At 38.9% G+C, this 13,827-nt stretch overlaps 1 protein-coding gene across 1 annotated transcript in view; it reads left to right on the forward strand.

Moving 5' to 3' along the window:
* Positions 1-13,209, forward strand: part of KCNK2 (potassium two pore domain channel subfamily K member 2) — a 141,217-nt gene extending 128,008 nt beyond the window's left edge. Inside the window, exon 9 of the mRNA XM_038132321.1 lies at positions 10,211-13,209. Within this exon, the coding sequence (XP_037988249.1) occupies positions 10,211-10,528 (318 nt within the window). The 3' untranslated portion in view covers positions 10,529-13,209. The remainder of the gene's footprint in view (positions 1-10,210) is intronic.
* The last annotated feature ends 618 nt before the right edge of the window (positions 13,210-13,827 follow it).

Consider the following 13,827-nt stretch of genomic DNA (forward strand, 5'->3'; position numbering starts at 1 on the left):
AGGAAAGTTTGCCATAAACAAGTGGATCTGAGACAAAATCTAATCAGAAATGCACTAATGCACAGAACTGCTATATTTTGGTTTTAAAATCCAGAAAAGCAGTATGTCAGTCAGTTGCTCTGGTGCCTTTTGTCTCCTGAAACACTCTGGAGAACTTTGAATGCATCAAATGGGGAGTGAAGTGAAAGACAAGCAGAGACAGAAGTGGGAGTTTTAGAAGGCTAGATCTGGAAGCAGCTCATACAGTAAGATAGATGAAATGTCAGCAAGTCACTGGAACATGCTGTGTGCTCTAATCTTAAGTAGGCGATCTGTCTCTGAAGTTCAGCCTCAGATATACTAGCTTGCCTTAAACTCCCTCCTCTTCATTATTCTCTGTACTCTGATTACTCAGAGCATTTTTAAAGTCTTCAGTCTTTTTGAAAGGTAAATTTTCAGCAGGATTGTTTTCCTTGCCATATTCTTTCTTCTACTTCTGTATGCAGAGCTTATGAATTCCAGAATTTTCAGCAAAAAATGCCTACCCAACTAACAATCTTAGGCATTTGGGCTGTAGATCCTGGAGGAGCCTGTTCTCTTTATAGTGTATCAGGAGTCCGGGTAAGAGACTTAGATTAGATATCAGCTCAGTTTGGACAAGTGATTTTTTTCATGCTGCCTGTCTTTTGAATTGAGCAACATACAGCCAGCTTTAAAGACCAAGTCTAAAATTTCATGAGAAGTAGAACATTAATTTCTTGTGGAAATTCAAGAGGCAGCTGCTATATTTGATATTTATAAACAAATTCAACAAATTTGACTCATCTGAATCATCATTCAGTTAGATCTTCTTGGCACCAGTGACAGAGCTGTCACTCAAGTCTGTCAAAACAGAATTAGACTTGTCATGATGATGCTGTGGAGATTATTGCACTCCCTATATTATTTGTTGCCTTTTTATTAGCTTTAGGCTGAAGGCGCTCACCCAGCATAAGGGACCCAGCATAAAGAGAATTTGAGTTAATTTCTCATAGCACCCAAAGAGAGACCCTAGATATAGGCTTATATGCATGAAAAAATGGAAAAAAAAATAGTGGACTCAAGTGAGAAACAGTTCTGAAGGGTTTTCGCCCTCCAGGCAAACAGATTGTCCTGAGAGGCTGAGTAGTGAGGGTGTATGACCAAAGAGGAGGAGGAAGTTGTTTAGCTGTTCAATGAATTCTTGACCTGGCTCTCCCTGTTTCAAGACATAAAATCTGCTCACTTAGAAATGAAGATGGTAGAGAATAACTCTTCAGCCTAGTGATCAGAGTCACTTGCTGGTCCATTTTACATTGTTTCGAGGGAGATGGGTTGGCTTCTGTTGAACAAAACAACTGTTTGGACTTTTTTTATATCCCCTCCCCCCAGCTAACCAACCGCTCCCACCTCCTGGCAAAAGAAAATAGACAAACTGTCCAAAACATAAAAGAAAAATAGGCAAAACCATAAAAAAACCTCAAAACAAATCCCAACAAAACAAAAACCCAAAATGTTTACCAACCAAAACCCAAAAAACCAAACCAAACTGCTGCAGTTTTGCGAATTTTATATCCACAAGTTCACTGAATTGGTCAGGCTGATGTGATGGAAGTCTGTTCCTAGAAAGCACAGAATTGGAAATCTGTGGGAGACAAATACAGTGTCAAAGCCATTGTGTGCAAAGTAATTTTGCAAGGCAGTGATTAATAAGGGTAGCAATTCTAAGATTTGCAAGCAGGGAATAATCAAGTTTCTGTCGGAAAGTGGTGGTACTGCTGCAGATGTTGTTAAAAGGTATATTGCTGGAAAACAGCCACTAGATTTGTGGTCTAAACTTCAAGAAGAATGCAGAGAGCCACAAAAATGGCAAGGGAAGCATCTGAAGAGAAATCTGTCTTGCATTAAGAGGGTTTTTTTTTTCCAGTACATCCAAGATGCGCAGAAAAGTCTATTTAGGAAGGAACAGCCATGTTTGAAAAGGTGATTGTTTTTAATAATTTCTATGAGATGGGGAGAAATATGAACTCTTTCTACAGTCAAAACAACTGCATGTCTCCAGTGAAATTTGACTAGCAACAGGACAAAAAATTCAACCAAAACAAACCCAACATAAAAGGTGGGAGTACAGTCTCCCTGTAGCAGCCTAGAATCTCAGGGATACATTAAGAGTAGTTTTGGTGTAAGAAGGAGATGGAAATGATTGGCCTGGTTCTGAATGCAATTTGTTATCTTCCTTTTTATGAGTTTAGGTTATCCTGATGATGTTCCTGAGTCTGCCCTAGCAACAGTCTGTAATACTGGGTTTCTATATTGATCAATCTTTTAAAGTCTGCTGTGGCAATGTGTGCAATAATGGATAGGAAAGAACATCTTGTTCTGAGAATTCCAGGAAAACTAAACAGCTGATGGCTTTTGACACTTTTTTTGGAGATCTTTCCTCATAGTTTTGTGTACTTTGGACATGTGATGCTTGTTTCACTTCAGATTCAGCATGCACACAGATAATATCTCCACAGTTTCGCTGTGGTTATATTAATATTTGAATCATGCCTCTTAGCTGGGCATACCAGGCATTTAGAGACTGCTGGTTTGTTACTGCATATTGAGTACCAGGTCCTGCTGGGGTGCTGATTACAGGAGATGCGCTGCCAAGGACACTTCCATGAGGAGCAGCATGGCCCAGGGCATGGGGACACTGTCAGTGACTCTCATACCAGCCCCGGTGCCTGGCCCTGCTCTCCATAGTGTTCAGGGAAGAATTACTAGAGTGAAGGCTGCATGCAGCAAGGGAGCAAAGGCAAGGGCTATTGAATTTGCAAAAGTAAAACTAGAGCAAGAGGCTTATACTTCATAATAAGAGAAATTGATTAAAGAGAGATCAGTTATAACAATGGCATTTCTTGGAGTTAATTACCCATGAAGATTCCCGGAATGTATATTATGATCATCTACATTGAGAAATCTTAATTTTTGGAGATAATATGTAATTAATCCCTTATTACAGCAAAAAATATATCTGTGGTTTACTTTATTGTGGGCTGAAAATATTCCAGGTTAAATATCACTGATATCTTAATGATTAACATTCCTGAAAACCTTACTTTTTTTTTTTTTAGGATGATCTCAGTGCTTGGATATTGTTAGGAAAATACTCCAGAATGTGTTACTAATCCTGAGTGTATGAATCTGATAGCTGTCTTGAGGATGAGTTCCCAGACAAAGCAAGTTCAGCAGAATGCCCTTACAAGTAGGTGTGTTGACGTTGAGGAAAATGCTTTGCAATTGCAAAAAAAAGGGATCAAAAAAGCATACTGCCTTTCACAAGGGATAGGTGCAGTTGTAATACTAGTGTTGAACAGCCGAAGTGGAGCTTTACTATTTCACACAAATATCACTTCAGATATTGACACTAGAAAGTTAAGACATAAACAGTTCTTTCTGGGACTTGACCAAGCAGTTACTATAATCATTCCTTACTGCCAAGTAAAAATTAAAAGCCCTTTTTTGTCTTTGTTCTTTTTTAGCATTTCTTTATAAGCTAAAAAAAGTCCAGTGAGTTTGAAACAATTGTTGCCTCTTTCCTCTGGGAGAAAGTTTAGGCAGTCTTTCAACTGCCTGTGGCTTGGGTTTCATTATGCTCCTAGATTTCTTCTTAAAATGTTTGCTATTCCTGGCTGCAGCCAAGATGTTGGCTGTATAGCACAGGCAGAGGAGACACACTGTTCCCCTGAACCACCTTAGGCTCAGCTGGTAGAGCTTTATGCAAACCTAAGTAGTTTCTTGTGGCTAATACCGGTGCATGTAATTCACTCTCACCAAGTTGAAAGAGGGGTTGAATGGCTCACTGAAGCAGCTGAAACCACTAAATAGAACTGATTTTTAAAGGAAAATTTCAACATAATTTTTTTATCTTTATCATTGGAAGTTAATTATAAAGCAAAACAATAGACAGTGAGATAATCAGGCCCCTAACTTGTCTACACTACTGAGACTATACACATGGAGATCTATAAAAAAGATGTATCTGATGGGCAATATTCAATAATAGCTCTGAGGAAATACCTAGCATAGCAGTCTTCATATTTATGGAAAAAACAAAAGGTGAAAAAAAATAACGGCATGGACTCCTAGTATATCTGCTTCTGTTTTGTAGGCATGATTTTTTAGGCTGTTTTTATTTTGTTGAATCAAACCGTGATAGAGGAAAAGGCCATTTCTTGCATCTGCCATCTGTTACATCTCCACAAAACACATTCCCACAGCTGCCACCATAAATGTTCCTCCACAAATAAAATAATCAAAATTTGTGGGCTCTCTGTATTCCCATTGGAGAATGTGGTTTATTTCATCCAAGGCATCAGATGTGTTCATGGAAGTTATGTGGGTGAAACCAAACAATCATTGCTCACCAGAATGAACTCACAATCATTGCTTATTACAGGACTCAAAAATCCAGTTTCTATCAGGAGAGCATTGTTGCCAAAAATTTCTGACCGCCATAGCTACAAAAATTCAATTGTCTATGTAATTGAAGCCTTACGCTAGAAGATGACAATTTCACAAAAGAGAGTCTTTTCCCCTCTGATATTTATCTGAAACAGAGAGATGTGTATACTAGTGAGTGGAACCAAAAAAGGCATCACTTACTGCTTTGTGTGTGCCATTGATCTTGAAATCAAAGTCTGGAACCTTGAAGATCTGGTGAAGGAGAGCTGCCTGCTACAGAACCGAGGTCCTGACAGGATGAAGGCATGGAAGAGGGTGGTTCATAGAACATGGTGGACCTGGGAAAGCTCAGCATAAGTATCTCATTAATGCCTGTGATATTTCTTGCATTTTGTGGCTGTTTACCTTTAAAAACAAGTAGAGCACACTCTTCTCTAAACACCTCTCCACAAGTATTTTGGGTGTATACTGTAACACTATAATAGCAGAAATACTGAAAGCCAGATCATTGGGTTGGAATTTTAGGTGTACTATAAATGAGATTCCCTTCATGTGCAGCAAATGCACCTATTTTACTAAAATTTTTTGTAAAGCTTCTCTTTTTCTCTTCTGCACTCTGATCTTCTCTAGCCCATAGAAACTGAGGTGGTGAATAGAAATTTGTGTCCAGCAGCAACTTGCATGGGAAAAGGCAGCATATGCTTGCCCAGAACTGTAGGAAAGTGAGATGGCAGGTAGGAAACCCCTCTGATGCACTCAGGGATAAACCCACCCAGCAGATGAGTTGTTAAACCCATCACCCCCGTCTGTACCTACGTCTTTAGAGGAGCTTTGTGAACAATTCCTGCGAACACTGACTGAATTTCCTGAGTGCTAAGACAAAATGTTATGCTCTGTATTCTGCTGCCTGCATAATTTGACATGTAATGCACTTTCTAGTTTTTTTCTGAGTAGCATATCATAGAGAGGTTAATTGGATGTGTTATTTTTAAGTCACAGGATAAAGTATACTGGAGAGGAAAAATGAAGCTATGAAAATTTGGAGAATGAAATAGGGATAAATGCAAGAAATTATATCCTGGGCAACATCTAGACCATTAATAATATCTGTAAGGAAGGGCACCTGTTTTTCACCCTGAAATGTAGTCAAATGGATACCTCCAGCTCATCTACTTGTTTTTTAAATTCAAGTTTTTGGCTTGCACTAATGTGCTCATCATAAAATGTGTGAGCCCCATATGCCAAAGGGAAACAACATAATACTCAGCTATGACAGAAAAAGCTGCACACATTACTTAGAAATATATGTTTTCATTTTCTTGCATGACATATATATGATGCTATTTTTTTCTTATTTTCTACTCAGTGGTATACCTCCTCCTGAGTATATCATAGCTTTCATGTCGTATATCTGAGCTCCATCCAAACAGGATATATTTCTTCCCCCTCTGTAAGCAGAAGTAGAGTAACTGATTTTACTGTGATTTTGGGGTTTTTCAAGAATATCCCTGTGACAGAGGAGAAAAACTAAGGCAAAGTTAAGTTAGGCAAGTGCATTTGTCTTGGTCTATTTAAGGATGTCCTTAATTATGCTTTTGATTGTTTGTTTTCCTGCTAGAACACAGATGTGGCTTAATTCAAAGTACAGATTACTTGTATATGGCTACATGGCTTGTGCTTTCCAGATACTTAATAGGATGAGTGGTCTTCCTGAATCGTGGGAAGTTTTGTGTGCATTAGGATTTGGATAATTTTGTGAGTGTCCAGAAAGATTCTCAAACTCTTGACAAGTATAAGGACTTAGAGCAAATGTACTGAAGGATGAAGCAGGTGCTTCAGTATGTTCAAATGTTTTTTTAGTTTCAACAGTAGAATACCCTTGGATATTCTTACATTCTTGTTTATGCTGTTGGCCTTTACCCAAGTGTAGAGCTCGGCTGGACAGAAAGCTAAAACACAGTAGCAATGAAACTGCATAGGAACTTGTGACCCTACTAGAGATACTGACTGAGAGCCAGTTCTAGGATATTATTCATTTAGATTGATTTTGGCAGGAGCAGGTGAAGGAGTGGTGGCTTAATGTCCATGTTTTTTTTTCTAGTTCTGTCAAATTCAGCATATCTGTCTTGAAGTTATATTGGTGATCATGCAGCCTGGGAACTGTTTGGTCATTCAGGAAGTTCATGCAGTACTTCATTGCCGTCTGCTCGTTTTTCACTACAGTCTTCCCCCCCCCCAAAAAAAAAATAACAAAACCAAAAAACTCAATGGTTCAGAGGCAGTTTCTCATTATATCCTAAACGAATAAATGTGACATCTCCACCACAAGGTAGACACAGAAATTGGCACAGACATTTGGAGGTGTTACTAGAGATGACCTGTGGTATTAGAGACATCCTCATAGGGTTGTTGGATACGGTGCAGATCATATGGGATACCAGTGGTAGCTGGAGGCCAGGTGACTTGGGCTGGACAAGGAATTGGGTCAATGCTGTTCATTTGTTGGAAAAGTTGTAAGTGTTGTTTTTTTTGTTTGTTTGTTTTTGTTTTTGGTGTCTTTTTATTTTTAATTTTGTTTTGTTTTGTAAAGTGTGCTGGGAATACTTACGTGTGTTACTACATACCATAGTTCTCGAGAACTTGTTATTGAGACTTGTCTTCCCTGAAATCGTAAGGCAGTAGGGTGCTGCTTCCTGCTTCTTAAATACATAATACAGTTACTTGCTGTTGATGTTCAGCGTAGCTAGGTTGATACTCCTTGTGAAATATGTCTAACACTTTGCAGTCTAATTTGGATCTTGATGTGGAGGAAGTCAATTTAGGAGCTGGGACAGGGGCCATGTCCCCATTACTAGTAGCATTTCTCTTCCCTGAAGGTTAAAGTGAGAAGCATCACCAAATTAGTGCTGCTTCTTGTATGGCTGAGTCAGGTGCTATCAGTGTGACATGTTTTTCCTATTGCTTCTGAAATATTCTGTGACATTCAGCCTTATGTTAAGTATGTAGTTGTCAATAATTTCTGTGACTAAGAGGCCTTGTCCTCATGTCACACTGCCCCCAACTATGACAGCTGCAGAGTCTACAGAGCTGTGCTGTAATGAGGCAAGAGATCTGGAGAAAAGTAAATTGTTGTTACAGTATGTAGGTATGCCAAGAATTTAATTTCTTTTGAGCAGCACAGGCAACTGGGATTTCACTCGCTCTGCATGAGACATGTTTTGGTTGTCAGAAGGCAGATGAAGAGGAGCTGTAATGCAGTGTGTTAAAATGTCATAACCTAAGGACACAAAGAACCTGAACATATTACAGATATGTCCCTATGGATCAAGGAGGGATCAGATTATATAAGCAAGTTACTAATGTGCACTGGTAGTTAAAACGGGACATTTCTTTTCATATAATCTTTTTCTTACAACCCTGCTTGAGTCTGTAAGTACTATGGAATTAAGAGTTTTGTTTCAAATAGGTAATATTTTTGAATGCATTTCAGTTCACATGAAAAATAGGGGCCAAAAGCAGTGATTTGGGGCATGCATAGTTCAAACAGCACTGAACTCCTGGTTCTTAATGTGTTTCAATTCCCTGTTTTTCTACTAATGCATCTTGATTTTACTTAGCAATAGCCTTAATAACAGCATGTTTCAATTTGTGCTTTTCTCCTACAATTTTAATATAAACCAACATCACAACTTTGCTGTATGGGGTGGTAGAATTGTGTCCACCATGCTAGTGTTCCACACTACCTTAATTGCAATGAGCCTATCTCCAAAGGCACATTTATTGATGCTCTTCAGCTGGCTGCATAAACTTGCTTCCCCAAAGAAATCTCACTAGAATTCAGACATCAGATATCCCAACAACTACAATTTTAAGATTCTCCTGAAAAACTTGAATGCCCAAGAACAGCTTGTCCTGTTCAAGACAGGTCCATCACCAAAAACATTCTGAGCCTATCCTAGAGTTTATCACATAAACGTGCTTTCTTCAGAAGCAAGGCCAGTTGATTTGCTCTACTGGACAAATATGAAATCACATGGGAACTTAAAAAGAAAAAATTAAAATATTAACTTTAAATCCTGATAGCATCTCTTGAATGTGACTATATATAATGCCAGATATGTGTACCTGAGCAAAACACCTGCTCTGTTAAATGCTTACACAACTGGTGAGGGGTACATATATACATATATATACATATATTTAAAGAGGAAACCTGTGTACTGGCTCTTTGCTCCACTAGACAGAGCCATTCTCCAGGACCTGGGCAACCTGCCTTTAGTACGGCTTAGGAAAAGGAAAAAACTGCCCCGGGGTGTGCACTGATACTATTTATCATATTTTTATTTCTTGTTTACTGCAAGTAAAACATTGGAGCAGCTGAGATGTTTCAGCATTGCAGATTTCATTATTTTCAGATCTGAAGTTTAGTGTGTCTGATCCTAGCTGCACAAATTCAATACTAATAATCATTCAGCTAGGTGAGTCCTCTGTGTATGGCAGATAACTACTCTTGTTTTAGAAAACAGACCTTTGTCCACATTTGTCATCTGTGTAATTCACTGAAGTGGAGATGAATGTAATAAAATGACCCACGGGTAAAGAGATCATCTTGTTATGTTTCTGGAGGGGGGAAAGTTTTCCTGAAATTCTGTCACTCCTGGATGAGCTGATTAATTTTTACCTTCATTATATTCCTGTTTTCTACTGCACTGTAAAGCATGAAGAAACTTGTGGCTTTTTCTCTAATGGTCTGCCCCCCATATTTCTCTGTGTTTTCATTTCTGTGCTTACCAAGTCAAAGTTTGCTTGCCAGTGATTGAAATTCTGGACTGAACAGTATCAATTAGACTAATTTATGTGGGTTAAATTCTCCTGGAAAGCTTCACTTTTAGAGTTATATTTATGAGTAGTCTATATTCTCTATGCTGTACCTTCCCAATATTAAGCTGTTGAGGGAGAAGGGATTTCAAGAGAAACAATCTATTTCCTTTTGAGTGACAATGAGATAATATCAACAAAAGGTGCCTCCTTTAGTTACCTACGTAGCTTATTTAATGAGACACCGGTTTCACTGAAATACAAGTCCAAAAATATAAATAGTAAATAAATGACAGGCCACAGTTTACCTCAGACTAGATATGCTTAGTCTACCTTATGCCATATCTGAGGAAAAATAAGGATGATTAGGGATACAGGCTGGGAAGCAGACATGCCACTGAGGTGACTTTTAACTGTTGCTGTGTTGGTGCTACCTTTGAACAAGTACAGGAAAGAGGATGCAAACAGCCTATGGTTTCCTTTGAAAAAGCTTTTCTGTCTAAATTTAGAAAATTCTTTGCCAAGTCTCCCAAGGATCTTTCCAGAGACAGTGAAAGTGCTGATGAATAACCACTCACCCTAGTAACAATACATAACGCAGCCTGGATTGCTGGGATTTCAGCATCCCCTGACCAGCTGGGTATTGTGCAGCTGTCAAGCCTCTGCAGCTTCCCCGTATTGCTGACTGTCTATGACAACAATAATAAAAAAAAATTCAGCAGAAAAGATTTTTGTGGTTTTGGAACTGTTGTTAACTCTTACTAGTGCAGCATTTCTTCTTTAGCTGCTGTCAATAAAAGAGTGAGTCTTTGGCATGAGAAATTTGTGCCAGTGGCAGCAGCAGCTCTTTGGCAGCCCTGCACTTTCTCCATGCTCCTGAAGACAAACAGTGTCTGAAGTCCTTGGTGCCATAATGCTTCCTTTTTATTGCTGATTTTTGCTGCAGGTCGGGGAGTTCAGAGCCCACGCTGCAGAGTGGACAGCAAACGTCACCGCCGAGTTCAAGGAGACTCGAAGGCGCCTGAGCGTGGAGATCTATGACAAGTTCCAGCGGGCCACCTCCATCAAAAGGAAGCTCTCTGCAGAACTTGCTGTCAACCACAACCAAGACCTGACCCCCTGCAAGAGAACACTGTCAGTGAACCACCTGACCAGCGAGAAGGACCTCTTGCCAGCTCTGACAAAGACGGACAGCATTTACATGAATGGTTTGACGCCGCACTGTGCAGCAGAAGAGATAGCCGTGATCGAGAACATTAAGTAGCCATGACTTTGGATCCCAGCCCTTGGGATGCTCTTGGCTTAGACTAGCCATACACCTTTTTTTTTTCCACCCTGTCGATGACCAGTGCTAGCAGCATTTTATATGTGTGCATGAGTTCCACAGAAAAACTACAGTCCCGAGTTACCATCGCATCTCTTCAGAGACACATAGATGAATGGCACTGCTGTTTCCAAAAGATGCTGGAACAAGCAATGTTTTCTGCCTTTATCTGCCCAGACTGTTTTTCACTTCTAATGTGCCATACGGCCTCACGAATGAATCTCACTTGTTTATGGTAACAATGTAGCTTTGAGGGATCAGTCCTTAAAATTTCAGGGTCTACCTTACTGAGCCTAGGAATGGACAATTTCTGGACTACAACACATTTGTAAATGGCAAGAAATTCTTATGCAGCCTTTTACCTAAGAAATTTTGGTCAGTGCCTTATCTTTTGAAGAACCAGAACCTCTACAGTTCCTGTATGACTTTTGTTTGTTTGGGTTTTTTGCATGAGAAGTGTATTTCATTTAAGCCTTTCGTTCTTCTTGAAATGGTGGTGTTTCGAAGGTGTCTGTTGTGAAGATACCAACCAGCATGAATGAATGCCAAAACTCAACAATCATCAATTGATGTTGTTAGCTCCAAATTTAAAGGCACTGCAGTTTCAAAAGTTGCAAACCTGTCCCCTGGAAGCATTTTGTTTTACTCAGGTCCAGCTGATACTTGTTCATGCTGACTTGTAGGATTTGCAGGCCCTTTTTCAGGTCTTAGTTTTTCCAAGCAGTGTTCAGCAGTTGTTTTTCTCTGCACCAGATGTACCAAAAAAACCTGCAGCTTATCTATCACTAAATTATTTGGTAGATGACAAGAGCAAGTAAAATTTACTGTTTTGATGAGAGGCAGGGGGAGGCTTTAAATTGCTGTGTTCTAATAATCACATTAAAAAAAAAAAAAACAATGCAGAAGAATACAGCTATTTTTAATAAACATAAGCCTTCTGCCAGGTATTAGGTATGAAAAGGATTCTTAATTTCCTTTTTAAGCCAAGTCACCCCAGAGGCTACATGATATTTTACCCAGGAATCCTGGTGGAGTGCTTTCCTGAATGTCACGTGGGCTGCCTGTGCCAGAGCTGTGGCTAACGTGGGAATGCAATTGAAACTGGTATCACTGTGACTTTTTACATTTCAAATAGAAATGGCTCTGAATATCAATGCAGGCATGAAGAAGAGCTGATAAATAGCACAATCTGAATACCGATGGTTGTTCAGATAGGATAGGCTGACAAGAAGCAGATCTAAACCAGACTATGTTTTTCTTTATTGGTTTTAAGAAAACACATTAATTTTGTAACTTCTGTTTTGCTTATAGGTGTACATGAGATTCAGAAGAAATGCAGGATGGAATGGATAATTTTGCGTTTTTTTCCTTACGTTAGTCTGTTGTAACCTGGCTGTACATAAAATGAATAGAACAGGCCTTAAAGAAAAATTTAGGCTCTGTAAATTAAAAAAGAATGGGACTTTGCTGATTGGGCATGATTCAAGTGGCAAATCTTACAGCATCTCTGACCATTAGATAACATACAAGATATGAATGTTCATGTTTTTTGGATGCTTCGCTTGTTTTCTAATAAATATAAGTTAATATGTACATTCAGTGTAAATATCAGTCAATTAACATTTACAGAGAGTACGCTTTTAAAACTAAGAAAGTTCCATGACACAGCACCGAGCAATGCTCTTATAACAAAGACCCTTGTCTCCCCAGCACAGTGTTCTGAATGTCCACATGGCAAGGGTTCCTCTTGCCATGTATAAACTGTGAATTGTAATGAAAAATAAAGTTTTTAATTAAAATAAATTTTCCTGAATCTCCTGCTTGCTACAACTGGAATGCTAAGGAATAATTTGTGAAACTGATTTTTATGCTTTCATTGGTTACAGAATATAGCAGTTTGCCATCTGCTTTAATTTAAGCTGGTTTAGCAATAAAGGCTTGACTTACCCAGCACAGAAACTACTATTTTTTTTCCTTGATATTAAAAAATATGCTCTTTGGTTGTCATACCTAAAGTTGTGTTTCTTGCTGTTTTGTTTCAAAAACTCATCAGGATTCTGTTTCTTCCATCGTATGCTACAGAGCTCTCGCCAGTTGCTCCATCCTTGCCCTGGGGGAGGTGCATGGGGCTCTGCCCCTCAGTGCTGCTGGCTCTCCTGTGGTTGCTGGTACCTTTCTGCAGTGTGTGAACGAGCACCTCGAAGGACAGTAGCCTTTCATACTGCAGCAGTTTTTTCTGTGGTCAATATTTTCCAGGGGCCTCTTTAATTAGGTTTTGGCCAAGGGAATGAGAACCCACACCAGCCTGGTAAGTGAGGAAGACTGGGGTTTTTGTATTGTTTCAATCTGATATGTGTGGGTTGTGTTTTAGTGCCTTTTGGAACTGATTTTTCAGAAAGGGACAGATAATGCTCAAAGTTTATTGTCCTTGATTCCCTGAGATATCTTAGGTTAAAGCCTTCTTTCCTGTTACTAACCTCTAACCAGCTTGTTTCCAGTTACCAACCTATGGAAGTGCTGGACTTTGTGGTTTCTTTCACTTTAAAGAGTCTCAGGACCTGCTGAAAAAAACCTATTTTCTGGAGATCCTGTGGCAATGTTTGAGATACAAGTATGGATACTTAAACCCATTCAGGTTTTATTTGCTTTGACTTTTGAATATGATCTCTGGGAAAAAAAATCCCTGTTAATTTATATATATTTATTTTTTTCATTTTTGTAACAGATCTAAATTATCCTCCCTTATCAAAATTAATTTACCTGTAGGGAACAAAGCATAAATAAATAAAATCCTTTATCTGGATAAAGGATTTTAATAACTGAAGGAGAAAAGATACCACAGTCCAGATAGTATAGGTGGTAGAGTTATCATGACCCTAACACGTCCAGTGTCATTAAAGTTGTTGGAAAATCTTTTCTTCCCTCTCCACATAAAGTGATAGACCACAAAGTCTGAGGATGGCTCAGATAATTTATATTATTTGATGAGCTCAAAGGTTTTTCTCTTTATTCCCATAAGAACAGATTTTTGTATTAAAAACTCTGTCTTTCTTGCCTCAGGAAATTTTCGAAAGCTCATTTTCCCTTCCAAATATGGAGCTACCTAAGCATGAATTAGGATCCATTTGTACCTTCTTTTCTGTCACCCATACATGGAAATATTTCAGACTGCTAATATGCATGCTACTTAAGCAAGCTTGTGAAATGGTAAGGAGCTGTTTTCTTTAATACTGAAAAAA

Source organism: Motacilla alba, chromosome 3 (genome assembly GCF_015832195.1).
Source record: "Motacilla alba alba isolate MOTALB_02 chromosome 3, Motacilla_alba_V1.0_pri, whole genome shotgun sequence".
NCBI classification, from domain to species: Eukaryota; Metazoa; Chordata; class Aves; order Passeriformes; family Motacillidae; genus Motacilla; species Motacilla alba.